Source organism: Larus michahellis, chromosome 5, assembly GCF_964199755.1.
Source record: "Larus michahellis chromosome 5, bLarMic1.1, whole genome shotgun sequence".
Taxonomy (NCBI): Eukaryota; Metazoa; Chordata; class Aves; order Charadriiformes; family Laridae; genus Larus; species Larus michahellis.
This window is the reverse complement of record NC_133900.1, coordinates 46,045,988-46,073,967: the sequence shown is the minus strand read 5'-3', so window position 1 is coordinate 46,073,967 and position 27,980 is coordinate 46,045,988. Positions and strand designations below refer to the sequence as shown.

Sequence of the window (27,980 nt, the reverse complement as noted above, 5' to 3'; positions counted from 1 at the left end):
ACGCAGGAGGCAGGACATAACTTTTATTAACTATTAGAAACCATAAGAAACCACATTATTCATTAAAGATTTACATCCAGTACTTTTTTCTTTTTTTACTTCTTTTTCCAATTGTACAAGTCAGGAGGAGCTGCTGAAGGCGAGCAGAGCTGGGTGGGCTGGGGGCAAGCCGGCTCCCCCACAGGACCTTCCTAAACCCCCCCACTGGGACAGCTTCACTGCGGACATTTGCTTTGGGAGAAGAGACTCTGGAGAAGCAGCAGCTTTGGGGCTTTTGTGAAAGCAGAATTTGTATTTAAATTTGTGGAAAGGGCTTGCTGTTTCGTTGCAGGGCAGCCCGTGGCCTCCCTGCCTCACTTTCCACATCTCCTTCTGGCTGCTGAGCAGTGAGAGGAGGATGCAGGAGACCCATGAGGATGCCCGGAGCTGGGCAAACACCCCACGGACCCCACGAAACTCCCAGGCTTTGGGGGCTCTTTTGAAAATACAGTTGGACCTTGCTTTCTCTGAAATGCCCCAAAACCTCCTTCACCCATGAAGGTGCAAAGGGGTCACTTCTCCATCAAACCAGACCAAGGTTCCTCCCAGTGAGCCCAGGGTGGGAGGAACCGGGGTCCGAAGCCTCGGGAAATTCCCGCAGTTCAGCCACTCCCAGGGAAAAGAGGGAAAAGCAAAGCAAAACCAGTCCCGGGGGAGGTTTGCAGGCAGGATCCCCCTGTCTCGGCACAGCCGGGTGGGCACGGCTTCCCCACTGCCCGCTCTGCCCGCCTCGGCTCGCTGGCTTTAAATACCACATTTGCAGACCGGGAAAGGATAAAGAACGGCAATATAAATATAAATTAAGTGACGAGGGGAAGGGAGAAGGTTGTTGTCCTGTCAAAAATCCAAAACCTCAGTCAAACACGTCATTGGGGTGTTGGGGTTTGAGCACCCCAGGGCACCTGGAGGATCCGACAAATACCACACTTAGGGAGAGGTACGGAGGTGTTGGCAGCAAGCTGTGGTCTGAGCTGGGCCGGGAGAGGGGAGCTCATCACCGTGAACCAAACTCTGTCCCTGCTTTCCCAGGCAAACCCTGCCTCAGTTTCCCCACCTGCAGCAGGGGGTCCCGACCCCTCCTGAGCTCCGCAGAGCAGCGCGAGACCTGAGGACTCGCTCCTATAAAGTGCTCCAGATGTGAGGTGATCAATAAATACTATTTCATAGAAACACTTGATTTACAGGAAAAATAAAAAAATCACCGAAACCTTTTCATAAAATCGTTTATTTTAAATATTTCCCTGCAAAACCCTGTGAACACGTGGGCTAGCGGCTGTGTCCCCCCTTAGGGACCAGTCCCCACAAAGCAGCAGCCAGGGCAGGGGTCTGCAGCCCATGCAGCGATGCTCAGCCCAGGCCAGGCTGGGGGGTTGCTCAGTGGTAATTGTCCTTATTATACATTAAACCACAGCAGGAGGATGCAGGAGCCCCTTGGTTTGGGGGTGTACAGGGTGGGGGGAAGAGCCCCATGGCAGCTCCTGAGCACTGGGAGGGGGCTCAGGGCATCACCCGGCTCCTGCCACAGCAATGTCCCTGCAGGGTGTCCTGCCAGGGCTTTGCCACCAGAGCATCCTGCCAAGGTGATGCCACCAGAGAGTACCCTGCCGTGGTGGTGCCACCGCAGAGCATCCTGACAAGCGATGCCACCACAGAGTACTCTGCCAAGGTGATGCCATCTCAGAGCATCCTCAAGCTCATGACAGCATCCCAAGGAGGTCAAAGGCTACTTCAGTGTCCCCAAGGGTTTGCCAGGGTGGGACAGCACCAAACAGGGTCTGGGATGGTGGTTTGGCTCTGCACGGGCAGGCACGGAGGAGCTTGAGGATGCCTTATGAGTCAGGGCGGCCCCTGGCTCCTGAGCACAGGGACCACTGGTGCAGGGGGCTGGAGAGATCACCACCCACATCTCCCTTGCCCTCAAAGGACAAGCATCCCATGGGAGCATTGCTTCCCACCAGCAGAGGGGACCTGGATGCCACAGTCACCAGGATGCTCCAAGACAACCTCAGCCACAACACAAAGCCCTTTGCAAGTGGGGAAACTGAGGGCCAACGCTTGCCCAAGGACACCAGGGCCGGGCAGAGACCCCTGTGCTCTCCCTTTCGGGGTGTCCTCCTTGTCCTCAGGGCTTTGGTGATGACCCCAACACCGCAGTCCCCACGGTGACAGTCCAGCAACCCCCCAACATCCCCCCCTCAGAGCTGCTCCTCTCCCAGCCCGCACAGCAAGACCACAGCATCGTCTTCCAAACCCTGAACGGGCGATACCTGGAGGGGGGAACGTGGCCTTGGCAGATCCAGCGGTGTCAGCGAGGGACGGGACGGTGCTGGTGACACGGGACACCCTGTCACCAGGCACGACCGGGTTCAGCGTCAGCCCTGGGGCGAGGAGTTGCAGGGTGCCATCCACAGCTGCATCGGTGCGGCTGGGATGGGGGCCAGGGGGAGCACACTCACAGCCCTGTGCGCACACTCGCACACACGCACCCCAGCGGGCAGCAAACCCTCTTCCACATCCCAGTTGCCAAATCAAACCCCGGTGTAGGGCACGGGGTGCGTGGGGGCCGCGGGGATGGGGGCGGGAGGGGGAGACCTTTTCACACTCGTTTTGATTTAAGGGCTTGGCTTCTTGCTGGGTATAGAATTGTCTTTCCTTTCCAGCCGCGTGTAAGGCTCAAAAGCAGAAGTGCCCAGTCCGTAAGCACCCGGGAGGTCGTGCAGGCTGCCCAGAAGCGGCCCCCCAAAACACAGCGGGGCGGCTGGCAGCCTGGGCGAGGAGGAGGAAGAGGAGGAGGAGGCGAGAGAAGGGACCTGCAGGCTGAAGACTCCCGGCCCCGGGGGGCTGCTCCCACCGCTGAGCCCAGGGGAGGTGGTTCCTGGGGTGGCCACGCTGGATCCGTTGCCCGTAGGACTGACGATGGGGTTGGAGGTGGGAGAGAGGAGGCTGGGGGGGGCCGGGACGGAGAGAAGCCGGCCTTGCTCCAGCAGCCGGAGGATGTTGCAGGTGGCGAAGGACTCGGAGGTGGCGGTGGAACGTTTCTCAGAGTCCCTGCTCTGGTCTTTCTTCTGCTTGGTGCGACGGTTCTGGAACCAGACCTTGACCTGGGGAGGGGGCGGGGGAGCAGGGGGACGGGGCAGGGGGACAGAAAGGCACGGACGGAAAGAGAGCGCAGGGGGGGCCAGGGAAAGAGAGGCGAGAACCAGGAGAGAGTGAGAGATATGAGAGAGAGAGAGACGTATTAAAATAAACGCCCAAGCAAGATCCATCCCCCACCACAGGGACTGCAGAGAAGTGGCTCCCACCTGACGCTTCCAGGGAAATGGCAAAATCCCGCAGGTGCCAGGAGGGTGCAGGACAGGAGCCCGGGAATAAGAGTCCAGTGTAGGAGCCTGGAGCCAGGAGGCCGGGGCAGAGCCACCCCACCACTGCCCCAGCTCTGCCCTGTGCTGGCTCTCCCGGGGCAGCTGAGCTATGGGATGTGCTGGGTTCTCCACTATGATGGTCTTCAAACCCAAGTTTGTGTGCCCACCCTTCCATCGCTGGGCCAGGACACGGGGCAGGGTGGAGGGTCCCTGGCCTTGCTACGGTGCAGGGGAACACGTTAGGGGACAGGATGGCTTCTGGTGGCCCTGGATCTCTGGGCACAGAATCGCTTCTGTGCCCGAATCCAGCTAGGGACATCCCCACCCCAATCTGCCTCTGGCCAAAGTAAGGAACGAGCCCGGGCTGAGGCCCTGTGGGACCATCCTGCCCCTGACTTGCCCAGTGGGACGTGGTCTCTAGTCCCAAGCCCACGGCTCCCATCCCCCTGTGGCTGCCCCCACGCCCCCTAACCTCTCCCCTGGGAGGGCAGCCCCCCACTTCTGTCCCTCCCTGACAGACCAGAGGGGTAGAAGAGGCAGAGAGAGAGACAGAGAGAGGCGTGAGGGACAGACAGATGGATGGAGATGGAGGTGAGGGAAGGAGATGAATGGGAAGACACTCAGATTAGAGCGTGGCGGACGGGAGTGGACGAGTCAGGCGCTGGCCAGGACCCCAGGAGTCAACCCCAGTGCATCGGCACAGGCTTTGTCCCCATCTGCTCCGGGGCCAGCAGGTCTCAAACTCATCCAAGTCATCGGAAACTCATTGGGGCAGGAGAGTCGCTCACTGACACGGCCCTCGCGCGTCCCCTGGCACAATAGACCCACAGTACAGAGCTAATGGAGCGTGGGGGTGGAGGAGGTCTCAGCCCCCCGGCCCCTTTCTGGGGACATAATAGTGGAACTGACATCTGGGCGAAGCTGGCCAGAGGCTGGGGATGCTCGGGGAGGAGCGGCGGGAGGTCCTCCAGAGTGACGCGGGGACACTAGGATCGCGGGGCTGAGCTGATATCCCACAGCCAAAACCTCCTGGGACCACTGGCCACTGCCAGCCCGCATCCTACCCCCTCTTACCCACAGGGTCCCAGGTGGAAACTCTTGAGGATGTTCCCTGCATAGGGACCCTGGATGCCTCATTGCCACCGGGACCGCTGCGCCCACGTCACAGCCCAGCCGGGTCTCCAGGACTGACGTCCCCTGCCCACCGTCCCCATCAGTCCCTCCATGCCAGCGGGATGGGTTTGTGTGGGGCTGTGTGCTGCCACAGCCTAAGGCACGGTGACCTGATGCAGAATTAGCAGCCGACCAGCTTTTAAGGTGGGGACCTCCTCCAGCTGCCGAATTCTGGGGAACACAGCCCCGAAACACAACCGTTGGGGCTGAATGAGACTCCCACAGCCCCGCAATCCCATGCCATTATTGACATCTTAATGAAGGTCTGGTGTAAGCCCACACAGAAATGCACAGCCCCAGCGTGCTCTGCTCAAAGCATCCCCCAGCCAGCCAACTCTGGAAGAACAAGAGCTCAAAAAAACCCTGCCAGCACGATTATGTCCTTGAGGATGGGCATGAAGGCCCTAGGAGCTGCCCACAAGCTGCATTTTCCAGGCCCAGCCAGATGCACAGCAGGAGGCGGCAGTGGGCTCCTCATCTTCTTGGCAGGGAGGGTGCACCAGCACCCACCCTTCCCCCACCCAACACCACCGCCCAGGGATCGGACTCAGCATCTCCTGGCCTTTCCTGGGTGCAGCATCCCAGTCCCAGCCTCACCTAGCCGTGCTGAGGAGCACAGACGCTGAGGGACGTGTTGGAGCCCACCCTCTCAGGTGAGGACCACCTCCATCCCTGTGCCCCAAACCAGAGGGTGCTCCAGAGCCCCACTGCTGTAAGCCCGACCCAAACCCTGCTTTCTTCAGCCCAGCATACCTCTGAGCCCACTGCAGAGGCTCCAGGGCTGGGAATACACCACCACCTTTCCCCCCTCCCTCCCTGGTGTCTGGACCCTCCTGGTTTGAGTGCATCACCTCCAGGTACTCTGAGATGCTGATGGGTCTCAGAGACCCTCCCCAGCTGCACATGGACAGTGCAAAGGGAAACTGAGGCAGAGACAGTGCCTGCAGAGCTCTCTGCATTGCAAAGCACTCTGAAACACAGCTCCTAACACGGCAGGAGGAGGCTGCAGGACACACAACCACAGAATCATAGAATGGCTTGGATTGAAAGGGACCTTTAAAGGTCATCTTGTCCAACCCCCCTACAATGAGCAGGGACATTTTCAACTAGATCAGGTTGCTCAGAGCCCCGTCCAACCTGACCTTGAATGTTTCCAGGGATGGAGCGTCTGCCACGTCTCTGGGCAACCTGTGCCAGTGTTTCACCGCCCTCATCATAAAAAATTTCATCCTTATCTCAAGTCTGACATCATGCTGAGCAGCACCAGCCAGGGCAGGGTGCCAGTTGGTCGGTTAACACTCTTACCGACTTTGGAGCAAGCTACCTGAGCAGAGGCACTGCCCCGTCACTGCACATCAGAGAAGGGCAAGCAGAGACATCAGGGCATCCTGCAGAAGGAAGGACCAAGCCCCAAGGGATGAGGCAGGTGCAGCGCACTCCCGCTCTGCAGCATCACAGCTGGTGCAGCCAAGGGCAACAGCCATGAGGAGACCGGGGTTTTCATAACACGAGGACTAGGAGGCATCAGGTGTGGTCACCAGGCAGCTGCTGGAAACCTGAGTGAGGCAGGAGGCAGAGCCTCTTTGGGCAGCACAGGTGGTGTTAGTCCCTGCTGCAGGGTGCCCTGGAAGTCAAAATGCAAGTGGGCTGAAGAAAGGACTCGGAAAAATTGCAGGAGAACAGATCCATCAAGATTTAACACAATGATCTGGGTACCTCCTCATGGTGAGCGCTCTCCAAGATGCCAGCGGCTGGAAAGATATGGCAAGGACAGGACCACTTTACACCCCACATGCTATTTTCTCTACTCCTCCACCACTGACCACCACTAGGGAAAGGGTCCTCAGCCTTGGTGTCCCCTAAGGTCAGCTCTTACGTTCTGGTTGTCTTCTACTGGTCGTGAAAAACAAACACAGCTCCATAAAAGCAAAGGGCCCTTGTCAGGGTCTCCAGAGGTCTGTTCGATTCCCCCTCCACCTCTGGCTTCCTGTGGGAGTTCATTTTTCCTGGCTGTTTTGGCTTTTGTTCTGTGCTGGGTCTGTGCTGCCGCCTCTCCTGGGAGCTCTTGGTCAGCTGGGGAGTAACTTTCCAAGGGCAGCAAGTCATCTGTTTGGGTATGACGCTGAATACCAACAATTAATAGCAATACAGAGGGGCAAGTCAAAGAAATAGATGGACATAAATTGAAGTGGATATTGATGTGCATGGATTTCTGGTGCTGAAACCCAGTTCCACACCACTGGGGACATGAGGGGAAATGCTAAAGGACAGGAGGGAGAAAGGGTTGAAGTGACATCCGTCCCAAATGTCCCAACATGGGGTTCAGCTGGGGAAGGGTCCTTGGGGAAAGAGGACAAATTGGGTTCCTCCTTCCCAGTGCTGCTGCTGGGAGATCGTCCCAGCACCGAGCCCCTTCCCAGCCTGGATATCCTCTGCTCTCACTCCTCGTTCACTAGGGCTGGCTGATGCCATCGACAATGGTTGCATCTCCATTTATAGGTATAGACAGAAACTTTCTGTAGCCCTCCCTGCCTTTGTTCTACATCTGATCCTCTCACAGAAGGTTCTCCCATCCTCAACCCACCTCTGTGGTTCCTCTCAGCGCCCATCACTCTTGAACACCATGACCCAAGCTGAACGTGCTATGCTAAATACGGTTTCCTCAAGCCTCGTAGACGGACATGAGCTCTTCCCCATCTGCACTGGTGACATATCAGATGAGTAGGATCACATTTGCCTTCATGGCTAAAGTTCATATACAGCTTGTCATTAATTAGTAGATCTATGTCCTTTTCATCCTCCATTATGATCAAACCCTGAGTTCCTATCACTAGAGATGTAAATAAGCTCAGCCAGACGCAGTCCTTGACAAGTCCGTGAGTAATTTCCCTCTAGCCTTCATCCTTCGTCTTTTCAGCAATATCCTCCATCTTCCCTCGATTACAGTTTATACTCCACACTGTAAGTTCTCTAGTCATCTTTTGCTCTGGTTTCATTCACAACTAACCACCAGCCACCATAGTGAGTGCTTTGCCAAAGTCTGCTTTGGTGATATTGCCTTAATTTCCTTCTCTAAAAAAGCAGCGCTCTTGCTTGTCCAAGTTACTGGGTGAACTGGTGCATGCCTGTGACGTGGCAATGTCACCTTTCCCAGTCTGGCCTGGAGGAAGGGCAGGGAGGACCATGCTAGCACACCCCTGGTGGGCACCACACCTCCAGCATCTATGGAGGAGGTAAGGTAGCCCAGAGCGTGATGTTTTGTTTCTCAGTTACCGACCCGGTGAACTATGGTCATAACTGAAGGTCTGCGGGAGGGAAATAATCACCTCCAGCTCTCCTGCCAGACTGGGGATGGGAAGAAGAAAGTGAGACAAAGGGCACCCTTTCCATAGGAATGGAGAAAAAGGCCAGTCCACAGATGTGTCCCTCTGGGGGACAGCCAAGGCAGCTGAGGAGGGCAAGGGGAGGGAGGGAGAAGCCTGCCCCTGCTGCGGAGGTGTCCCAGAAAGAGCCCACAGCTCCTGGTGACTGCAAGTCCCCTGCCTGGGGCTGTGGGATCCAGAACCATGCATGACAGGCCGGTCAGGTCAAGCCCGGATGCAGACAAATAGACAACAGCACGTATTTGGAGGTGACTGAAGAGCAGGACATGAGAGGTCATGCGTTCACCAGAAAAGGAAGGTGACTCTCAGAGGACGGGGAGGAGGCAAGCTGTACAGAGATGACTCTGAAAACCCTAGGAGACATGGCATGCAAGACACAGCATGACGCTGAAGATATGAGGATACGCACAATCTGCAGATTTATAAGTCCATGTGAGTGTTTGGAGAAGGAGTCCTGGTGCTGGCTATTCAACCAATTACTGTGACCAGGTCTAGTGTCTACTTTTCCATAAGGTAAGTGACGGGCTGGAGGGATCACGGGATAAAACCCCTCATGTTTATGGATCTGGAAATTCTGCTTTGCTCAGTCTCTGCAGCAGGAGAGAGACTGGTAAGAGCAAGGGACTTCTTGTCAAAGTGGGCAGAGGTAGGACATGATCCCTGGCCCGAAGCAAGGCAGACTCAAATGGCAGAGACACTATGGGTGGATCATGCAGAGAACTGCCTGTGGAGCACCGTTCCTGGGGCAGGAGCGTGCTCGCCATGACACTGAGACATTTCGCTAGAGCGGGCGGTTTTCCTAGGAGAGATGCCCTGGACCAACTACAGTGAGGAAGAAAGTCCTATGAGCTGATCAGAAAGGTCCATCTGCCTTTCGAGTCCATTTGAGCTTGGAAGCACAAGACTTTTCTAGGTCCTGCAGCATGAAAATCAAGTAAGAAAATCTGCTCTGTCCTGGGCTGGATGTTTCCATAAAAAATTCAGGGCAGAGATCTCAGTCTATTCACCAGAATAGCCACCAGCCACATGTGCACCCACCAGGGAGGGACAAGGGAGCTGTAGCTCTTTCACCACAACCATCCACCTTGACTTGCAGGTCTTGGGTCACACATGACAGATGTGGTCACGTCATCATGCATTCCCCCCTCTGATAACCCTATGAATGTACTGAGCCCTGCGAGCGCTGGTGCTTGGCCGGCATGAGATGGCTTGATGCTAAACACAGCAACATGGTGGTTCTGGAGGAGAAGCCTGTCATGTTGAAGATACAAGACGAGGTCCAAAGGTACCGAGCTGGGACAGAGGCATGCAGTTCCCACCTCTGGCACCAACCAGATAGGATGCTGGGACCTCTCACCCATCTGTTTTCTGCCCAACCCGGCATGGAAACGTGCTGCTTAGGGACAGCAGCGTTTCTGCTTCAGTGTCTGAGTATTGAGCGTGGAGGGTCCCCACCTCCCCTAGGGCCTGTAGGTGCTACCAGAGCATGAACTGCAATAACGACCAGCAGAAAAGGAAGGCAATAACCCCAGAGCCGTAACAGGTCTGTCCAGTCTGTCCCAGACTAGTAGAGTCACCCAAAGCCTTCAGGACTCACTACAACAGTCCTCAGCATACAATAAATCACCAACATCTCACTGACCCACCCATAACTGCAGGTCCCAGACACCCTTTTCCTGTCCCCTGTGCAAGATTTTCTTTCCACACACTCTTTTCACTACAGCAGAAGTTGAAGGTACCTACTCCTTGGAGCAAGGTCAATCCTTTTCTTGCTGGTGGAGAGGCTGGACGTGGTGTCCAACTAGCAATGACCAAGAGTATGAAGCCTCAAATGCACGTTGGGTAGAAAAGCAGTTTGGAAGGTTGAAATCTGCTGCCTGATCATTTCAGGAGATGCTTCCTAGTGCATGGTGCGTAAACCAGCTGGTAGCCCTCCCCACGGTACCACAGAGCTTCTCACCCCGTCCCCCTCTCCTTGGGAGTCCTGCTGTCACCCAGCAGCGCAGGAAAGGGCTCGACCCCCCGAGGACCTCGGGTTGCAAATTCATCCATCACAGGCTACGTGACTCCCATCACGTTCGCATTTACAGGGAGTAAGGCAAAAAGAAATCACAACAAACAAATCCCAAACTGCAGGGAGAAGGGTCTCAGGGGAGCTGTCAGCGTGGTGCAGCAGCTCTGGAGCCGGGATGTAAAGGCTGAATTTATTGTTTTCCCTTCTTCCCAAGAAAACCTTTCCCCTGGCCTGCTCCCCTCTGCTCACATGAAAGCTAACGCTGCCCAAACACCGAGCGAGCCCTCCAAGGAGAAGGGCAAGGGAAGTGCAGAAACACCGCTGACCACCGCCGGGGAAGCAGTATTGCAAATTCCCTCTGCTCCCAACCGGCTTTTACGGCAGTGAGAGTGTCCACAGGGCCACCGGCCGACTTGGCAAACGTGTGCCTGGGAGCAGGAAGTGGAGCCTCCTGAAAGCCCAGCAGGAGATCACCGCATCCCCCCTGGCCATGCCGCCTCCAGGTCCCACGTCTGTCTGACTCAGGCAGCTAGGGGTTTATTTTACATTTTTCTGTTTGTTTGTTTGTTTGTTTGTTTGTTTTAAATTATCCTATTTTAGTTTGATTTATTTTGTTTTGGTTTGTTTTGTTTTATTTTTTATTATATTTTTAAAATTTTATATTGTTTTATTTTATTTTAAATGCACACACCCCCCTAGTGCCTGTTACCTGAATGAGCTGCTGAAGGTCACAGAGATGTAGCCACAGACTTCTCCGTCTGCTGGGGTTTTCTCTGCCTGTGGTTTCCCTTCCCTGAGGATTGATTCATCCTCCAGGAACCGGCTCCAGGAGCTCCCTGGAACCTCCACCCTGCACCTCCCCATCCCTCCCATGGAGCCATGGCCGCTCCCCGCCTGGGAGGAAAGCAGGAGAGCCGTGTCTTCGGTGTCACCTGCCCCCCTCGCAAAGGGAAACCGATTCAAAATGTCACCGAGCATCTGAACTTCTCGGGGTGCCGCTGGGGGGGTGTTCTGCAAAGGCACCGTCCGTCTGTCCGTCTGCCTGCCAAGCAGCAGGATGGGCACGCAGACGGCTGAGCCACCCTCTCCCTTCGCTCCAGACCCCTGCCAGCGCGCCCTGCTCCTGCGCCGAGCCGTTTGTCAACCCTTTCCCGGATTGCAAATGCCACACAGCCCCGGCTGCACCCACGCTCCTGCACACACGTGTGTGCTCGCACACGCCCCACGCGCGCGCACAGACCCCCACAGCGGAGCATCTGCAGGGGTGTCACATCTCCCTGCAGTCCCCGAGCTGCTGGAGAGGGACTTGCCGAGCACCCCGGTTCCCTGGTCAGGCAGGGGCAGGGTGAGGGCAGCAGCGCCGGCAGAGCTCCGGGGAAGGGAATAAACCAGGGACATGGCATCTCCCCACCTGCTGGAGCAGCGGCCGCAGCCCACGGCATCAGCTCTGGGCAGGCTCCCAGCTCCGGGCACAGTGTGGCCGGTGGCATGCGGCACCCGTGCCATGGCACGGCAGGAGCGGGCAGCTCTGATCCCGCTCCCGTCAGTGTCAGGAGCAGCCATGGGGCAGAGTGTGCTGTGAGCATAGCTTTTCCATGGCTATTGTCACTGTGGTGGCACCAGGATTGAGCACATGAGGGTTTTGGTCCCTCCTAGGGACCCTAAGGAGTGCCTGAGTACGGTCTTCGCCTCCGCCAGCCCCTTCTCTGGTGGCTGAGCCTGCCCTGCAGATGCTGGGAGCTCGGATGCTGCTCCAATCCCTGCCCTCCATCTAACACCTCCGAGCTACAAAACAAATTATTTCCGAGCGGTTAATCCCAATGGAGACCCCCCGCCGGCAGGCCAAGCTCCCCGCACGCTCCGGGGATGGAAAGGTGCAGGGTGGGAGCCCATCGCCCCCACGGCGCTCGGTGATCCTGGGATCTGCTGAGGGTTTCAGTCCAGTGGCTGCCTCGCTCAGCCCCTGCTCCGCTCGCCCATCCCAGCACGCTGCCCAGAGCTCCCGTCCCTGCAGAGCAGGATGCGGCCGTGCTGGCCAGCCGGGGACTGGGCAGTGCGCTCCTCCTCTCTTCGGCTAATTTTTAATATCATCTGGCGCTTAACTGATGCATTTTGCCAGCTCGTGGCTGAGCAGCAGTGGGACGCCGCTCCCGAACAATTCACGGTTTGCCGGTGGGAGCCTGAAATCCATGTCCCTGCCCACCCCGGTCCCAAGCAGCGGGCACGTCACGCCTGCTCATTAAACCCTCCTCGCGCCGGCGCACACACTCCCACACGCCCATGTCCCCCACCACCCCCCAAAACACCCGAGCCCCTCGGCCTCCCCCTGCTCGGTGGCCAACGGGATGGTCCTCATCCTCCCCCGGGACACCCATGAGCATCGCCCCGGACACCGGCACCCACGCAGGCAGGGCTGGGGGATACGTCATTGGTTTTTAATGGTGTTTATTATTTGGCAGCCCTGCCCCGGAGGCTAATCCCGGCACACACATCCCATGCCGTGCACACCTCCGGTATGCCAGCCATCCGAGACTATTCATAGCTGCTGGCTGAGGCCATTTTCCTCACTGGGATTAGCTCCCCGCCGCCATCAGCTGATGCCTGCCACGGCACGGGGGAAGGTGGGACCCAGCCTGCTGCACCGCCATCTCCCCGACCACCCTTCCTCCTCCTCTTCCTTCTCCTCCCTTCACCCCAAGCAGGGCTGTGGGCTTGCAGAGCCATCGAGGCCGGGGCAGGAGGAGGCTCGGCGCAGGCTCGGGCTCCCCGCGTTGCATAAGCCGGCGGGCTCGCTGCCCAAAACAGCCAGAGGTTTCATAACGGCACGGCGGCTGCACAACCCGTCTGCCTCTCCCTGACCACGGCGGGAACGGGGAGCATGGCCCTGAGCAGGGATGGACTCATCCCTCGGCTTCTCCTCCAGCCCCTCTGCGGCCCGGCAGCGCCTGGGGCCACCCCGGCTGCACCACCCACCCCAAACCCTCTGCCACAGCCCAGGACGGACATGCTTGGGGCCGTGCTTCCAGCTGCACCGAGCCCCAGCCCACGGCCGGGCAGCGTGCTGGGGACAGTCAAGGTGGGACCCAGCTGAGCCCTTGGCCAGGAGCCCATCCCCAGAGCGCTGGCTGCCCCACTGCTGATCCCAAACTCCAGCCAGAAGCATGCCCACGGCCTGGTTTTGCTGCAAAATTCAGGATGTTTTCTGCCTCACAGTAGGGGAACCTCCCGGGTGATTCCACGCCCTTTGCAAGTGGAAATGAGATGAAGGAGCAGGGAGAGACAGTGATGGGCCCTGCAGGCAGGTCTGGCACGGGTGGAGTGTCCTTCACCATCCAGCCTGGTGGCTTCAGACCGAGGTGTCCCAAGGGAGCATCCTCCAACACACAAAGAACAGGCAGAGACAACCCCTTGTCTCCTCAGAGGTGCCGGCGAAGGCTGACGGATGATTTCCCCCTTTCATTGGGGTTTCAGAAAGTGCAGCCTGGGATGGATGGATGGATGGATGGATGGATGGATGGTCGGTCAGATGGTAATCCCTCCCTGGCAGGGACATTCTCCACACAGCCCCAGCTCTGGGGATACGATACCCAGCGGGATTTCCTCAGGACTGGCTGCAACGCGAGTGTGCCCGGTGGTGTCACCCACCACAGAGCCCCCCTTAGCCTTTCAGCCATTAGCACCCAGTTTGGGTGGCAAGGGAGTCAGGTGGGACAGCAGGGCCATCCCCATGGTCACGTCCCCTCCCGCAACACCAGGATCCAGCAGAAAGTATCCACACGGACGTGCTGTTTCCTCCCATTTTCCATGCACAGGGCAAACTGGTATGGTTTCCTTCCAGTGTAAAATAAAATACAGCTGGGGTGGTGGGAGCACCTGGCTGGAGGGTGAGGGCGGGTGGCGGGACACTGGACAGTGGCCAGGATTCAGACCCTCACCTCTGGGGTTCCTGCCCCAGCACCGGAGCTGGCTCCAAAACTGTCACCACAACCAATTTCCATCAGAAACTGTCATCTGTAGGAAACAATTTCTCTTAGGTTATACCCACTTGGAGTATGCCGAGAAAGCCTTGGAGATCACTCTGGAAACACTCAGCCCTCTCGCAACATTTAGAAATGAAATTTTCTATCACAAATTCTGAAATTGTTTTTTTTACTGCGCAGGCATTTTCGATTGAAAACGCGTAATGATAAAAATCTCAATTAACTATTTCACGTTTACTTACACGAGCCATTTTGCCCAGTGCCAGTTGAGCTCAGGGAACTGTAGAGGTTTCCCAGATATTTTGGGTTATCTGATTCACCACAGGAGCAGCTGTCCTGTAGAAGAGCGCTATTTCCAGAGGGCCCCCTTGCTCCCCCCTGAGGAGAGCTGCTCCTCTCCTCTCTTTGGAAATGTTTTCCATTCCCCCACCAACACGCTGGTGCTCATCGCCCGAACCCGCTTCCCCAGCTCCCTGGCGTGTTTTGGGAAACGAAATGCCAAAAAAGGTGAATTTTTGAGGAACCCAAAGAGTCAAGGGGGCTGGGGCCAGGCAGGCAGAGGCAGCGGCCGGGCTGTGCCAGCCTGGTCCTGCCGCTACGTGGTACCTGCTCATAACACAGATTTATTGCCACCAGCCCAGGGCCCCGTGGCTGCAGGGTAAACCCCACCACGTGCCCCCGCCACAAGGAGGGGACGGGATTAGCTTCTCCGCGTGACCAGGTTTACTCCACAAGCGTGCTCTGGCACAGGCTGGCATGTGGGAAGGGGACCCAGAAGCTACTGGAGGTGCCCAGCTTCTCCCAGGGTGACCCTGGGCATCTCCGGTGGCCACCACATGCCATGGGAACCAGGATCCACCTCCCTTACAAGCCAGTGGGAGCCAGATGCCTTGAGCATCTGGATCCAACCTGGAAGTCATTAAATATGGGCTCACTCAGGCTGACATCCTCCATTGACACCCACTCACTTCAGAACACTCTCAGTACCCAAGGTTTTAGCAGCAGGAGCTGGCTGCAGGCTGCTGCGGTTGGACATGATGCCTTTCCCCAGCTATCTGCCTCTCCATCCTGCTGTCCCCATGTTCCCTGAACCAGCCCCGGAGCACCCCGTCTCCCTTAAGAAGGTGGGTTAAACCCAGTCTGGTGGAGAATTGCTCCAGCAGAACAAGGCACCCTTCTGCTGGCTTGGTTACTTCAGACCATCCAGAAAAAGCTCCACCAGAAGTGGCCCAGGGGGATGGACAGGAGCACCCAGCTGGGAACAGCACAGGGGGGTGGGAGCAGCACCCCCAAAACGGGGCTGTATGAGGATGGGACACCCCAACCCCCAGCACAGTGCGTGTGGGGCTGCAGCTTCCCTGAGCAGAGGGGAGAAAACATTCCCCGCTGGGCAATTACCCACAGGAGAATGGTCAGCGCAAGCACCCATGGCATGAAACACCAACGCTACAAAAGCAGCTGGGGGGAGGCAACACGAACCACAGAAGATCTTAGAGACTATTTTCCTATGCACAGCAGAGCATGATGGATGGGTGGGTGGGTGGGTGGACGGAGGGATGGAAGGATGGAGGGATGGAGGCCTCCTCAGAAAAGAACATACTGGGCTACTACACCTGTATTTTCTGTATGGTCTAGAAAAGGGATTTCCAACAAAGCTTTGGAAATTCAACTTTCCTGTACCCTGAGGACTGCAGAGACTACAAGGATGAGGAGTGCACTACTTTGCAGCAAGCAGAGCAGCGTTACGGTCCTACCTGCCTCTTGTCCCTTGAGGAAGCCCCAACCCACAGGTCCCATCACCAAGCTCTGGATGACTCTCACCTCCTCCAGACCACAGCTTTCCTGCGGTTCTCCCTGCGAGAGGACAATTTGTGCTGGCACCAACCATTGTTTCATTGTTCTCTCGCTGCAGGGACTGATAGTTGTTAATGACTTGAGGTGCAATTAATTTTTAATGGCATCATCTTAATTGCCAGGCTATAAATAAACATTCCCGCCCCTTCTCTGGCTCAGCTGCTTTCTCACATATGTTTTGCTCCACGGCGGGGGGATCACAGTCCTGAAAGCTCTGTGCCGCAAGTACCCTCCCCATGCTGCGCAGGATGCTTGGGGGTATCGGGCCACTGGCAATGACGGAGCAGTAGGAGCCCAGCCTCTGTCAAGGATGGCCCAGGTTTTTGTCCAAGAAAGGTCTGACAGACCAGCTGCGATGGAGCCCATCACAGCAAAGGGAACACCAGGGGATCCATGGGGGTCCCATGGACTTTCTGGCAGCCAGGCAGGCAAGAATCGCGATGCTAAGACCTCTCTCCACTCTGTGCCCCACCATCCCTCTACAAAGGGTCTCCAGATGCTGCACAGGAGCCAAGGAGTCCAAAAGCTCACCAGTATCTTCCAGGAGGTGCATTGGTTGTCCACAAGCCGCCAGCAGTGCTCCTGGGCATGGCCTCCTCGACTGAGGACATCCCTGTCCCACAAAGCTCTTGCCTTTGGGATGGGGTGAGCTACCTCTCGGCAGAGGGACAAGGCTCGAAACTGGGCGCTAAGTGGAGAACATCTAATAAACCAACCCTGGTCCTGACCTCCTGGGTGCCCAGCCCTCCAAAGGGGCCCTTGTTCGATGTGTCACTTTTCTGTCCTCACTCTAATGAGGGCAGGAGGAGCTGGCAAATACACCTGGTCACTTGAACCTGAGCCTGGCATTGAACTTCTGACCCAGAAAGCAAAGCCTCCTGGCACAGGCAAATCCCCCTCGGCCAGCCCATCCCGCCTCTCCTCCTGCCAGGGGATTTATGGGAATTATCCTCCCTCTGCCATCCCCCCGTGGTCCTTCTGCCTCGCAGCCTCCTCTCTGCCTTGCATTTTCTATCCTTTAATGACACTAAGAAGGGGCACTTTTCCCCTAATGCCTTGGGATGCGTTGCCTGGAGAAAGCCCGATGCACGGATACAGGCTACTCTCTGCTCGGAGCGTGGGGATGGATTCTGGATGGGTTGTGCCAGGGTGGGCTTGGGCAGCCCCTCCGCAGCCCTCCGCCCCCGGGACGTGGGAGCTCACCTGGGATGCAGCAGCCGGCACATCCGCATCTCCAGGCTGCTGCTTGACAAGTTAATGAAAATATTCTACTGGCTAATTAAACTCGCTTAACACTGTCTACATCCACGGGTTAATTAGAAAAAGCACAAATGGCATTGGGCTGGAACCCGAGCCGCTCCTGGCGAGACAGAACAGGTACACGGCTCCCTGGAGGGAGGAGGCAAATTCCCTGGGCTGGAGAGAGCTGGGGTAGATGGAAGCACCCTCCTCATCCTCGCCTGAGTGTGGATGGCTCCAAAACTCCCCCTGTGTCCCTTGAGTGGCTGAGCCCCGCAGACGGGCACAGGTACAAGGTGCGGGGCTGGCTCCAGAGGGACAGCAAGGTGACCCGGGGCACAGTGGGATGCTGGTGGACGGCTCTGCGAGCAGCACGGGGAGGACAGGCTCATCGGCAGTGACACCAGCTTCTGCAGCTGCTGCTGCTCCGGGCCGGGAAGTGGCACGCATGGCTCTGAGCCTTCCCCCGGCACCGAGGGGCTGTGCTGCTGCTCCCTGCCTTAGCCTGGGTGAGACCCCTCTGTGCTGGGTCACCTCCCTTCTCCGCTGAGTGACCTCCCCTCTCCCTCGGAGCAGGGGCCAGAGACAAGAAAGCAAGACGATCCCTACTCCCCAACATGGAGGTGGGGCATTCTGGCTTCCCTGCAAGAAGCAGCGATAGCCTCCTGCCCCGAAGTCTGCCAAAAAGCAGGATCAGATGCCAGGAAAGTAAAATAAGGGCTTAAAAGAGGCCTTTTTTTTTTCTCCGGCAGGATTTCTCAGGGGCGCAGCCTGATCGGCGGACCCACTTATGGGGACGCTTGGCTGCAGCTCTCCAGCTGTGATGACATCGTGTCTCTTCCTATCTCATCACGCTGTTTGCACCACTCTCTCTTTGCAGAGGAGCGGAGATGAATCATTCTTCTCCCCCCTGAACATTCACAGGCACAAAAAACCCTCCTCAGCGGCCCCTTCCTCCATGCCCCCCGCTTTGTTCTTCCCTCCCATGGTGGGACACCATGGGGTGCCATTGCACCCAGGGGTCCCTGCAGAGAGCAAAGTTGGGAGCAGTTGGTGGGGGGAGCCTTCCTAACCCTGAAACCAGTGTATTGCTCAATGAGGAGACAGAGAGGATCCATCCCACCATCCCAACCAGCACAACACAAATGTCAACCAAGAAAGAGCCACAAGATGCTGCTAGTTGGGAATCCGCCAACAAAACATTAGATGGAGCAATTATACTACAAACCGCCCTAAGTCCTGGGAGCTGCTCCTGGATAACACTGGGAGAAAAATCACCAAAAGTATCCAAAATACTCTGATTGTTGTAAATGTTGGATTCGTCCCCGGCTGAGCTGATGGACATCGAGGAGCCCTATGGGACAGGAATGGCTGGTGGTCACTACCCAGTCCCCAGGCCACATCCAAATCGCACCAGCACGCTGCATGAAGCTGTGCAACACCCTCCAGATCTAAGGGGTCTTGTAAAGCCCCGCGGTTGCCCAGCTCTTGTAACGACTGAGGAAACCTCCCAGCCACGAACGTCAGGGAACTGGGGCAGGGAGTGACGCCTGAGTGTGCAGAGAGCCTGGAATGATATCCCAAGGGGGCCTGCACCCTGCTAATGAGAGGAGGAAGCCAGGCACTGAGCCTGGCACTGCTGTCCCTGGGCACGGTGGTGGCTGGGGAGAGATGGGCAGCAGGGGGGAGCCAGGAAGGTACAACCGGGTGTTTGCTGCAGGGAAGGAAATGCTGTGAAAAGCATAGAAAGGGATTAAAAAAGACAGAGATGAAGGAGACAGATGGGAAAAGGAGGATGCGGGAAGGAGGAGAAAAGAGGAGAAGAGACAGCCGTGGCCTACAGGGTGTGAATTTTCTCACTGAGTGATGAAGGCAGCAGTGAGGCACCAAGCAAGCAGTAAATAAGCAGACATTAGTCCCTACAGAGAGGCTGTGCCCTCCCGGCCCCCGGCTGCCCACCCAGCCCTGCACTCCCGACGGCCGCACCAGCTGCCCATCCCTTCCGGGGAGCCGAAGCTCTTCCCATGGCATGGCATCACTGAGCCCACCACTGTCCCTCCCGGCTTTGTGGAGGTGATGCTGGGACTGGGGCTTTGGCTGGGACCCCGGGAGAGGGACCCACCAGCACCTCCTTGCATGTATCTCACAGACAGAAACCTGCTCCTTACCGAAAAAATCCTGCTCCCCCACCAAAAGAGACAAGAGCGACTATTTTTGTTGGTGCACTGAGGCTCTGCTCCCCCTTGCAGGACCGTGCAGCAGCTGCACAGCAAGTGCCAAAGCCCCACAGAGCAACAGGCTCTCCCCAAAATCAGACCTTGGAGGCAGGGGCCTGGTTGCTGACAACCGGGGCAGATTTGTCCCACAAGAGGTTTGGAAAAATTGAAATTATTTCCTATGTGAATCAATGAAACCATGTGGCTGTCTCCAAACATGCCTTACTGGCCGGAGAAGGGGCAGACTGGCCTGACGGCATTTTTCTGTGGTTCCCAGCTGTGCTGTTTTGCACTGCAGACTTCATTAATTTTATTACTATTACTATTTCTGTATAAATTTTCAAGCCAAAACCATTGCAACCCCAGCAGATGCACTTTTTTTGCTTAGCAGACATCAACACCAACTTCCAAGCAACGCGCAGCCTCTCCCACCTCCGCTCGCCCAGGCTGAGCCGCTCAGCCCAGCTCCCTCCGCACCCGGCAAACCTCGGCAGAGGAGAGACAGAAAAATCCCTCCCCACCTGCAGGGAAGCTCCAGCTGGGGACATGTGTGTGGGGGGTTGGAGAGGGATGGAGAAGAGATGCCCAGGCCACACCGCAGCTTGGGGGTCCCCTGGTCTGCAGGGGCAGTCCCCAGTGCCATCCCCACCCTGCTGGGAGCGGGAGAGTGAAGCCACACAGGCTGCAGGGATGGGGTAGCGGCGGGGTGCAGGATCCGTGCAGGATCCGTCCAGCTCGTACACAGCCAAACACCCGATCCTGGCAGCACCCACGATGATGCCCAACGACCCCACTCGTCCCCCCTGCGCTGTGGGTGCTGCATAAGGACCTCAGGTCCCCGCTGATGCCCCCCCTGCTCTTTTCTCTTTCCCGCTTTGCCGGACCCTCACGGGGAAGCCGGGGGACGCTGCCCGTGGAGGAGAAGGTCAGTGGCTGGGGGTGTCCCTGCGGACCCCACTCCCCCTTTTCCCACCTAACCCAACTGCTCCTTCGGCTCAAGAGAAAGGGGTGGAGGAAAGCCATTGCCCGCAGCACCGCGCACGCTTCCCCCCGGACACACTCAGCCCCGGCTCCCAAACAAAACACCGGCCAGTGCCCCTCCACCCCCGTAAGCACCGAGTCCCGCCCCCCGCCTGCGGACACAGGCTCGGCTCAGCCCCGACGTCCCCCCAGGACAGCTCTCGCCCACCCCAGCCCCGCTTTCTGCCCACTCTGCCTCCCCCTGCCTCCCCGCACTGCCACCACCACGCTGGTGGCCAGCATCCCTGTCCCCAGGGGGGTGGCCACATCACGGGGATGTCCCCACCGTGGAGGAGTCGCCACGACCCTTACCTGGGTCTCGGAGAGGTTGAGCTGCCGCGCTAGCTCCGTCCTCTCCCTGCCCACCACGTACTGGCAGCGCTGGAATTCCAGCTCCAGGCGGTAGAGCTGCTCCGCCGTGAAGGACGTCCGCGTCCGCTTGGGCCGGTCCAGGTCCAGGCCCTTGGGGAGCACGATCTCCCGGATCGTCCCTTTGGCATCTGGGAGGGAAGCGGGGAAAAGGGCCGTCAGGATAAAGTCTCCAGGGAGGAAAAAAGCTGGGCTGGGGAGGAAAGGGACTGGGAGAACTGGTTCAAAATAGACATTACTAGCGGGGGGGAAAGCTGAATTAAACACCGGCTGCGCCATCAGGGCTGGTTTGAGTGTCTGGGCTCGCTGCAGGAATAACTGTAAGAAATCCCCCAAGCCGTGGCTAAAACAGGAGGCATCCCACAGTTCGGTTGTCCCCTCTGGCCCCAAATGCTGCAAGTTTACAAACCTCCAGGGAACAGTAACAAGTCTTCATACAAATAGGGATTTTTTTTTTCCCAAGAGATGAATGGAAATCAAAAAACAGACCATCTAATCACAGAAATAATAGCTTCTGAAAGCCAGAAGCAGAAAACAGTGCTGTACCAAGAAAGAGTTCAAATTAAAGATTTTTTAATAAAAAATATTTTTTATTTCTGTCCTTCCTTGGGAATACTGGAAAAAAATTACCTATATTACAACTCCCTCCTTTCCAGAATTAGTCTCACTGAAGGAATATTTTCTTGAAAAGCAGCACCTCCTACTTTGAGGCAGTTCTTTATTAAAGCACAACTTTTGGGAGTGCCGCATGTTCCAAGACGCTCACGGCAGCAGATTTTATGAGACCAGGACTATTGCTGCCCATGGCTGGACGTGAGGAAACAAAAGCCGGAGGGTTTACCTCCCACATTAGCCCCGGACAGCCCCTTCCACGCCGTGGGATGCCGTTTGCGACCCCTCCAAAGGAGCCACAGCTTTACTATACACTGACAAAGGACGAGCTCTCACAGAAAAATCCACAGAGTCCCAACACAGGACACGTGTCCCAGCTCTATGGGCTGGGATGTGCCCAGTCACCCCCCTGTCAGACACCAACGGGCTCTGTGTGCCAGATGCGGCACCAGGCATTAAAAATCAGCCTTGGAAATTGCCCACTGGGTTCCTGCCAGACCCCAAACCCCTCGTTCTCCTTGTCCCTTGCGCTGCCTTTCCTTAAGCACCAGCAATGCCAGTGGAGAACCCAGTTTGGGTGAGCCCCGGCCGCTGAGTTCCCCATTTCTGCCCAGTGGCTTTCCCGCAAGTTAAAAACCAGCCACAGAAGCCACACTGGGCAAGCAGTGCCAAGCCTGGAGGGACCCAAGGTCCCCAGCAGCCCTGGCCAGAGATAAATTGCTTTTTCTCTTTGTGGCTGACTCAGGCTTGGAAGGATTATAAAATTGTTGGGGCAGGAAGGGGGGAAATAGTGAGCAACAGCCTGGGAATCGGCATGGGGATGGTGGAGCTGGCATGGGGACGGCGGGAGCAGGGAGCAAGCACAGACCTGGGAGAGGGACCCCAACTCTGAAGCCGGTTTCCCACTGCCACATTGTGATAAATGGCAGAGGCACCATCCCAACACGGCCAGCCTATTCCAAGCTGGAGAATGGCACTGCAGGGGACACCGGGGCTGCAGAGGGCTTGGGGAGGGCCAGGGTGGGAGAGGGTCTGGTGGGACCAGGAGCGTGGGCTGTGATCCGCACCCCCCAAGTCTCGCCGGTGGGCATGGGGCTGTTGGAAAGGAAAGGGGCTGTAGGTGGATTGGAAGTATCTCTGGTGGGGTATCTGGTGGGATTTGGACGCCAGCCTGGGAACCATTTTGCAAGGAGAAGGGCGTTTGCAGGGATGATGCCCAGACCACGTCCGCACTCCCATGGCCATGCCGCGGTCCCCCGACACAACAACAGCTGGGGCTGCCAGCAAGGAGCAGCTTAACAGAGACGCTCATGCTTTCCAGCCACAGCTGCAAATATCTGCCCCTCTGCCCTCGTCGCTCTGTACGGCGCTGCCGGCATTATTATGGGTATTATTTGTTGTTATTTCCCCCCAGCAGCTGGGGTGCAGGGCGGGGGGAGCAGGCTGGGCACAGCACCAGAGGCAAGGGGGGCACAGCCCATGGTGCCAGCTCACCAGGGGAGAGGAAAAACCGCTTGCCCCAGCCTCTCGCCCGAGCCCCTTGCCGCTCCTACAGCACAGGCGGGTCACAGCCCTATTGCAAGCCACAGACCTTCCCCGCTGCCTGCCCGTGCAGGTTCTGGGGGGCCCACAAGCCACCCCCCCATGCCAGGAAGGGCACAACACCATCCTGCCTGAGGAACCCCCTCCTGAGAGCCCACCCCCATCAGCCACTGGATCCTAGATTCCCAACTGTGTGGCTCCCACAGGTCCTGCTGTGGCTGCCTGGGGTTTTCCAGCAGCCCTTGGCCTCCCCAGCAGGGCCATGGTGGCAGGTTCTGCTCTTGGGGACCAGGCTACACCTGATGGCAGCACAACCAAGACAAGGTCTGGGACTGAAATTCCCCAAAATAGGTCTGGTGCCAAGGGGATCAATCTCTTCTCTGTCTTAGCAGCTAAATACGACAAGGCAGGACAGGCAGGCATGGTTGGGGAGCAGGAGGGAAGGCAGGTGGGCATTAGCTTTGGGGAACCGACCCCCGAGCTGGTGAACAGGGATTTTACAGCCCGCACAGCCTCTGCAGCGCAGCACAGCAGGCGCAGGAGGGACACATCCTGCACACCAACACACGCGGCAGAGCCAGGCACACACAGATGCCCCCGTACGCCCAAGGACACACCATGCACACCCATGTGCATGAGGGACACTTCTCCCCCACACAGGGACACACCGCACACACCCTTGTATACGGGGGGGGGGGTTCTGCACCAACATGGCTGCCAGGACATTTCTGGGGCGCACGCCCGCTCTGCCAGCCCCGAACACGTACACCCGTCCCTCCCCACGCCTGGGGCTGGGGTAGCCATGCTGGCACACACACCTCAGGGCACACTTGCGGTGCACAGGAGCCCACAGCCCTTCTCAGTGCACCCCAAACGGCACTGGGCTCCCCCCAGAGCTCCCCCCAGAGCTCCCCACCTTCTGCCTTCACCCCCCGGGGTGCAGCACTAAGGAGGTGACCGGGAGGAGGGGGGTGAACACCCCGAGATCTGCTCCCCCCGCTTCCAGCCGTCCCTCTGGATGTAGCCCCCACGCTGTCAGCGGGACCGGTCCCGGAGCTGCCCGGCTCCTCCGGCCACCGCCGGCGAGTCTTTGTCCCGTTAATCCCCACTGAGGACAGGCCCGCTGCCGGCCTGCAGTCCCCGGCCGTGCCCGCGTCCAACGGCACCCACCAGCCCTGTCGCCTCGACGGAACGGGGCTGGCCGGGCGGCCAGGGCCGCCTCCGTGGCCAAAGCCACCCTGTCGCGGCGGCTGGAGGCTCCGTCCCGCACGGCCGGTCCCCGGTACCGTGCCGTACCAGTGAGCGGACCGAGCCCGGCCGAGCCCCGGGAGAGCGCCGGGCCGGGGAACCCCCCTCCGCTCCCGGCCGTCCCAGGGCCCGGGGAAACCCGCCGCTTCCCAAACGGCTCCCGCCGACGGGGGAGGCTCCCCCGAGAGCCCCTTCGCCACCAAAGCCACGTCGGGCGAGCACCGGGGATGGCCCGGAGCGGGAGGCAGCCCCGGGGCAGCCGCTCCGCGCCGGGGCCGTGGCTGCAGAGGGAAGACGAGGGGGAGATGCGGCTCCTTCCCCCGGGGCAGGCAGCGAGGTGCGCGGGGGAGCCGTCCTTGCGGCACCCGCTGCCGGCTCACCCCGCGCCTGGGGGGAAATTAAAAATATTTTAAAATATATTAAAAAAAAATAAATTGTAAAACCCCCACCTTGTGCAAAAACCAACCTGGAGGAGCTTCCCTGGCGCCGGCCGGTGCTTGGCACCGACCCCTTCCCCGGGAGCGGGTCCCCGGCCGGGGGAGGGCTGGGAGCCGGCGGGACCGTGGCCCCGCAGACCGTGTTTCCCCGCCGCATTTCCCCGCTTTATTTCGGCTCCGTTCCCGTTTATTTGCGCCGTTTTCTCCCCGCCACCATTTTGTCCGCGCCGTGGCGGCTGCAGCAAGATGGTGAGACCGGTCTCTCCCGGGCGACGGTCCCCGGGACCGGGAGAAGCGAGGCCCCTGCCCCGGGGTTGAGGACCGACCCCCGTCCCGCTCCCAGCCCCGGGCCCGTCGGGGCGGCCCTGGTAGGGCCGAGGCCGGGCCCGGGAGAGGCCTGACCCCGGCCTGACCCCGGCGGGGACTGCGGCGGCTGGGTTCGTCCTCGGCGAGCACCGAGGACCCGGAGACACCCCGGGGGAGACCCCGGGACCGGCACCCGAGCGCTGCCCGCTCCCCCGCCGAGGTGCCCGGGGCGGCCGGGGAGGGCTTGGGCTGCGACAGCCGGGCTGTCGGCGACAGGCGCCTATCACGACAGTCGGGAAAGGGGGTTCGGTGGGCGGCGGGGCTGTTCGCGACCCGGCCGCCAACCGCTCTGCAGCCGCCGGGTGGGCCGCGATGCCCGAGCCGAGCCGAGCCGTGCCGTGCCAGGCCCCGCTCATGGCGAACGAGCAAGGACCCGGCTCAGGCCTCGCCACCCCCGGGGCAGCAAAGAGGGAAGGAGGGAGGGAGGACACGGCCGAGCCGGGGATGCGGCTCCGGTTCCCGCCACCCTGCCCGAGCGCTGGGCTTGGGGCCGGGGCAAAGGCCGGGCGGCCTCGGCCCTGCTCTACCGAGCGGCCACGGAGCTTCTCCGGCTTGCGGGGCGGCGGAGCGGGGGGACGCTGAGCATCCCCGGGGAGGGCCCGGAACGGAGCCGCGCTGCCGCCCCGGGATCCGGGGAGCGCTCGGCACCTGTCCGCCTGCCGCAGCCCCGCCGAGGCGCCCCAAACTTTCGGGGTTCGCCATAACCCAGGCTGGTCCCGGCGAGCCCCGGGCCGGCGGTGGGCTGAGCGCCGGCGGTGGGCAGGGATGCGCCGCTCCGGCTCCCGCCGTGCCCCGAGCCCGGGCCGAGCCCGCCGCGTCCCCCCCATCCCCGACCAACCGAGTGCTATTATAAAGAGGGGAAAAAAAAAAAAAAAAATAGCCCCTAACTCGCCGCCGCTCCGTGACGCTTTTCTCCTGCGACAACGCTTTAAAAAGCAAAGCCGATGCTTTCGCCCCTCTCCCGCTGCCTGCGCGTCCCCCCGGCGGGGCTCAGCCGGCCCGGGGGGTCCGCGGCCCCGCGGCTGGTCCCCCGCACCCCGGCTCGGCCCGCTGAGCCCGGCCGAGCCCGGCCCCTCGGCCGCAAACCGAGGCGGGCACGCACGGCTAACCCGGCTGCGCTCCCGGCCCCGCTCCCGGGAGCCGCACGGCGGAGAGGGCTTGGGGACCGGGCCCGGTTCCTGCCGCACGGAGCGGAGCTGGGGGAAGCCACCGCCGCCGCCGCGGCGGTGGCGCTGGGAGGCCGGAGCTTGCAGCCGGCCAGCGCCCGGGAGCGGCCGGGGATGCGCTGGAAGCGGTGGCGGGGAGGAGCGGGGCGAGAGTGCCCCATCCCCCTGCCACCCGGCCCCAGGGCGAGGAGCGGAGACCCGGTCGGCGGGGGCGAGCGCAGCCGCGAAGCGGCCGGTTGAGGGAAGCGGAGAACGGGAGCCGGGAGCCGGGGACCCTTGCCCGTACCTCGCACCAGGATGCGGCGGCAGTAGTCCGCTTCGCCGGCTCCCGACGGGCTCTCGCTGTCCGGGGCGCACTCCTTGGAGGAGCCGGGGCTGATCGCCGACGTTCCCGGGATGTCCTTGAAGCCGCCGCGGCCTCCTCCGCCGCGCAGAGCGCTCTCCAGCTCCGCCCGGGTCGGCGCCTTCTCCCGGGCCCGCCCGGTGGCTGCGGGCTCGGCCAGCAGCACGGGGCTCCTGCCAGGCTCGGCCCCTCCATCGCTCATCCCTGCGGGCGCCGCGGCGGGATCAAACATCAGGAGGGAGAGAGACAGAGAGAGAGAGAGGGAGAGAGGAGGCAAGACTAGGCGGGGGGGGAGGGGAGCCCCCCCCACCTTCCCCAGACCCCTTCCCCTCCCCGCCCATCCCCGGCCCCCCCTTCCCTCGGGGGCTCAGCGCCCTGGCAGAGCCGGGGGCACCGAGCCCCAGCTCACCCCCATGGCCGGAGACCGCCGGGGGCCGTCGCCCTCCCGCCTCTTCGCGGCGGAGCCAGCCCTCTCCCACCCGGGGGGCTGGCATTTAAAGCGCACCCCCCTCCCCGCTCCATCGGCCGGGGGTGGTGCCGGGCGCGGAGGTGGGGGTGGGGGGGGTGGCGGGACCCGTCGGGGCGTCCCGAGAGGCTGAGACGGGGGTAAAAAGGAGTTAAAAACTTCGACAGGTGGCTGAGCCCCCCATCCCCCCCGCCGAGCCCTCCCCACCTCCGCTTCCCGCGGCACCTCGCTCCGGGCAAACTTCGGGCGCTCCGGCCGCCGCCGCTGCCCTTCCATGGAGCGCCGGTCTCGGCGAGAAGGCGGCGGGGAGACGGCGGGAGCGGGCGAGGGAGCCGCCGGTGCCCGGGCTCGCCGCGCTGCGCTGGGATTCGCGTGCGGGGAAATCAATACCGGGAGATGGGGAGGAGAAAGAGGGGAGTGATTTTAGGGGGGGGCGGAGGAGAAGGGGAGGCCGAGGGGAGGGAGATGCGGAGGAAGCGGGCGGGGGTGGGACCGGGGGAAGAAGACGGAGCCCTTATTCCTCCGGCCCGGCCCGGCCCTCCCCCGCTCCGCCGCGCTCCTCTGCGCATCCCCCGGCCGCCGCCGGAGCTGCAGCCGGGAGCGGGCGGCCGAGCCCCCGGGGCGGCGGGGAGCGGCTCGGGGAGAGGCGGTGGGAAGAAAGGAGCTATTTTAAATTAACGGCCCGGCACAGACGCAATTTCCTGCTCTCCCGGTCCGTGATACCGATTGGTAAACAAAGAGTCCCTCGGCGGCCGCTGCCCGGCCCCGGGAGTGCGGGCAGCGCGGTGGCAGGGCCGGGGGCGGCGGCTCCGGCTTCTGCTCCTGCTCCCGCGGAGGGGGTGCCCTCCTCTCGGAGGGCTCACCCGCAGGGACCCCCGCCGCGGCGGAGAAGGGCCAGTCGAGATGGAAACGAATAAAGAAATAACCCGGCCCCGTCCCGGCTCTGCCAGGACTCCCCCTGGAGTCCTGGGCTCCCCCAGGACTGCCCGCGCCCTTCCGGGCCGGGTGAGGGTCGGGGGGGCTCCGGCCCTTCTTCCCCACGGTGCCCCGCAGCCCCTGCAGCCCGCTAGTCCGAGGGCCTCCGCTGCTACCGGAGTTAGCCCACCGCCTCCCCGGGATAGGGCAGCGGGGGAGCCCCGAAACCCCCCTGC

At 60.0% G+C, this 27,980-nt stretch overlaps 1 protein-coding gene across 8 annotated transcripts; it reads right to left on the bottom strand.

The window, feature by feature from the left end:
- Nucleotides 1-8: 8 nt before the first annotated feature.
- On the bottom strand, nucleotides 9-27,384 carry VAX2 (ventral anterior homeobox 2). 8 transcript variants are annotated; one of them, XM_074587119.1, is made up of 5 exons: nucleotides 27,037-27,355; nucleotides 26,307-26,567; nucleotides 20,593-20,780; nucleotides 3,874-3,912; nucleotides 9-3,140 (listed from the first exon to the last, which is right to left on the bottom strand). In XM_074587119.1, exons 2-5 carry the CDS (start codon nucleotides 26,563-26,565, stop codon nucleotides 2,652-2,654), a joined length of 975 nt encoding a protein of 324 aa, XP_074443220.1. In that variant the 5' UTR covers nucleotides 26,566-26,567; nucleotides 27,037-27,355; the 3' UTR covers nucleotides 9-2,651. The 8 variants fall into 8 exon arrangements, with proteins under 8 accessions (XP_074443220.1, XP_074443221.1, XP_074443223.1 ...); XM_074587120.1 differs by having other exon boundaries at nucleotides 27,055-27,355; XM_074587122.1 differs by lacking the exon at nucleotides 3,874-3,912 and having other exon boundaries at nucleotides 27,037-27,384.
- Between the last annotated feature and the right edge of the window lie 596 nt (nucleotides 27,385-27,980).

Excerpts from the sequence above, each read along its gene's own strand:
- VAX2 (XM_074587117.1), bottom strand. The coding sequence starts at position 26,595 with ATGTTTGATCCCGCCGCGGCGCCCGCAGGGATGAGCGATGGAGGGGCC. Across the intron at positions 20,781-26,306 it reads CCGCCGCATCCTGGTGCGAG|ATGCCAAAGGGACGATCCGG; the intron begins GTACGGGCAAGG and ends CTTCCCTCCCAG. Across the intron at positions 3,141-3,873 it reads GCTGCCCTCCCAGGGGAGAG|GTCAAGGTCTGGTTCCAGAA; the intron begins GTTAGGGGGCGT and ends CCCCCTCCCCAG.